Source organism: Echinops telfairi, unplaced genomic scaffold (genome assembly GCF_000313985.2).
Source record: "Echinops telfairi isolate 266 unplaced genomic scaffold, ASM31398v2 ScPeMD7_70;HRSCAF=299, whole genome shotgun sequence".
NCBI lineage: Eukaryota > Metazoa > Chordata > Mammalia > Afrosoricida > Tenrecidae > Echinops > Echinops telfairi.
In genome coordinates, this window is record NW_022103968.1 from 19,726,222 (window position 1) to 19,728,103 (window position 1,882).

General features: G+C 56.3%; 1 protein-coding gene across 2 annotated transcripts in view; it reads left to right on the top strand.

Annotated features, from left to right (window-relative positions):
- XPNPEP1 (X-prolyl aminopeptidase 1) overlaps positions 1-1,882 on the top strand; it is a 58,157-nt gene that overhangs the window by 53,131 nt on the left and 3,144 nt on the right. For both annotated transcript variants that reach the window (XM_045291536.1, XM_045291537.1), the window contains exon 20: positions 500-598. In XM_045291536.1, coding sequence (XP_045147471.1) covers positions 500-598 — 99 coding nt within the window. The remainder of the gene's footprint in view (positions 1-499; positions 599-1,882) is intronic.

The window sequence follows — 1,882 nt, forward strand, 5'->3', positions numbered from 1 at the left end:
TGATTCCACACACACACACACACACACACACACACACACACACACACACACACACACACACGTTACCCGGTGTCTGCTGAGACAAGACAGACCACGTGGTTGTTGAAAAATATTTTGGGGATTTATACCCAGAATCATGAGAAATAATAATCAAATTTCACAGTCTTGAGAAATGAAAACAATGATGACCCAACCCTAAACCCAGGCCCTGCCCTGCTTCTGCTCCGTCGCCATAGACGTTAGCCTGTGGGCACACAGCCTGGAGCTGTTGGTTCTCTCAGGTGGCTTGTGCTGTGGCCCAGACGTGTGGTTGTGTAGCAGAGCCGCTCCCTGGAGGCAGCAGCAGCTGTGCTCACCATGCCTCTTCCGTGCGCCTATAAACACGGTGACCTGCTAACTGATTTTTGGCTCACAGGTACACCCAGCTCTGGTGGACACGCCTGGTGGCGGGCGGTCCACCAAGGTAAAGAGGAAATGTTTCTGTTTTTTCCCCCCACAGTATAACTTCAATAACCGGGGAAGCCTGACCTTTGAACCTCTAACTTTGGTTCCAATACAGACCAAAATGATAGACGTGGATTGTCTCACAGACAAAGAGGTAATGGAGAAGACGGGCAGGGGGCTGGGGGTGAGGGCGGGGTGTCAGCGGCGGGGGCAGCCGTCCCAAGTTCTCTGCCCCATCCTCACTGTTTCATTGAGAGGCCGAGTCACGGTCAACTGAAAAGTCTAGGGCGTCTGGAGAGCGCGGGGCCTAAAGCAACAGCAAAACTTGCTGCCGTGGAGTTAGTTCTGACTCCGCGTGACCCCATAGGACCGCGTTGAACTTCCCCGTGGGTTTCTAAGACTAGAACTGTCTCCAGGAATAGGATGCCTCAGCTTTCTCCAGCAGCTGGTGAGTCGGAGCTGCTGACTTTGGTGAGCAGCCCAGCCCGTCTGTAACCCACCACACCATCAGGGCTCCTTGACCCCAGCAGCTTTCCCTGGAATCCTTAGGCCTTAGGGAGGAGCTGCACTGGGCAGAGCCGTGGGGCGGGGAATGTCGCCTTTGGTGGTCTGATTACTTCCTAGGAGGACAGGAGTCCTGGCTGCACCGAGGCAGGTGAGCCTGCATCTTCCCTCCAGAAAGCCAGGTGATGGTAGAGCCTCCTGGCTCTGCACAGACCAGGTGGTTTCAGGTGCCGTGCGAGACAGTATGGAAATGAGAGGCGGAGGAGTTGGGAAGTTGCTACCGTGTAACTCGGACTACGAAATGACTCAGGAGGGTCAGAGCACTCCCCCGTCCAGAGCTTTAGGTCGTCAGATCCCAGGCTGGCTCCCAAGGCTCGCGAGGCCAGGTCACGTGGCAGGTCTGGGAACTCTGGAGTACAGCTGGAGGGATCAGGCTGGCGATCAAGGTCAGAGCAGAGAGAAGGGACCGGAACGGTCAGTTCTGGGCAAAATGGTTCCCAAGCCAGGAGGCCAGAAGGGCACACGTTCTAGAGGGCAGAGCCCTGGCAAGTCATTGGAAGACGTGGCCCACAGCAAATGATGTGCAAGGAGGGCAAGGCCAAGCCGGGTGGGTGACTCTCGGAACAAGAGGGTCTTGTTACTCTGAGGCCAGCCCTGGCCTCATTTCAGGGGTTTCTCTTGAGAAAGAAACAGATCCTCAGGGGGTTGGGAAGTGGGGGAGTTGTTGGCTGCATGCTTGGCACTGAGGAAGGGGTCTCTGGGGGCCGGAGTTCAGGGATGTTTCCTTTCCCTTCGACAGGAGTGTGGCCTCTTCCCCCTTAACCCTGCTCTCCCCGCTGGGTGATGAGGCAGGTTGTCAGCTTTCTGCTGGCTCTGTGCATGGGCACATCCACTTGGCATTAGTGTGCTTGGGTTGGCTGCACATCCCCCCCCC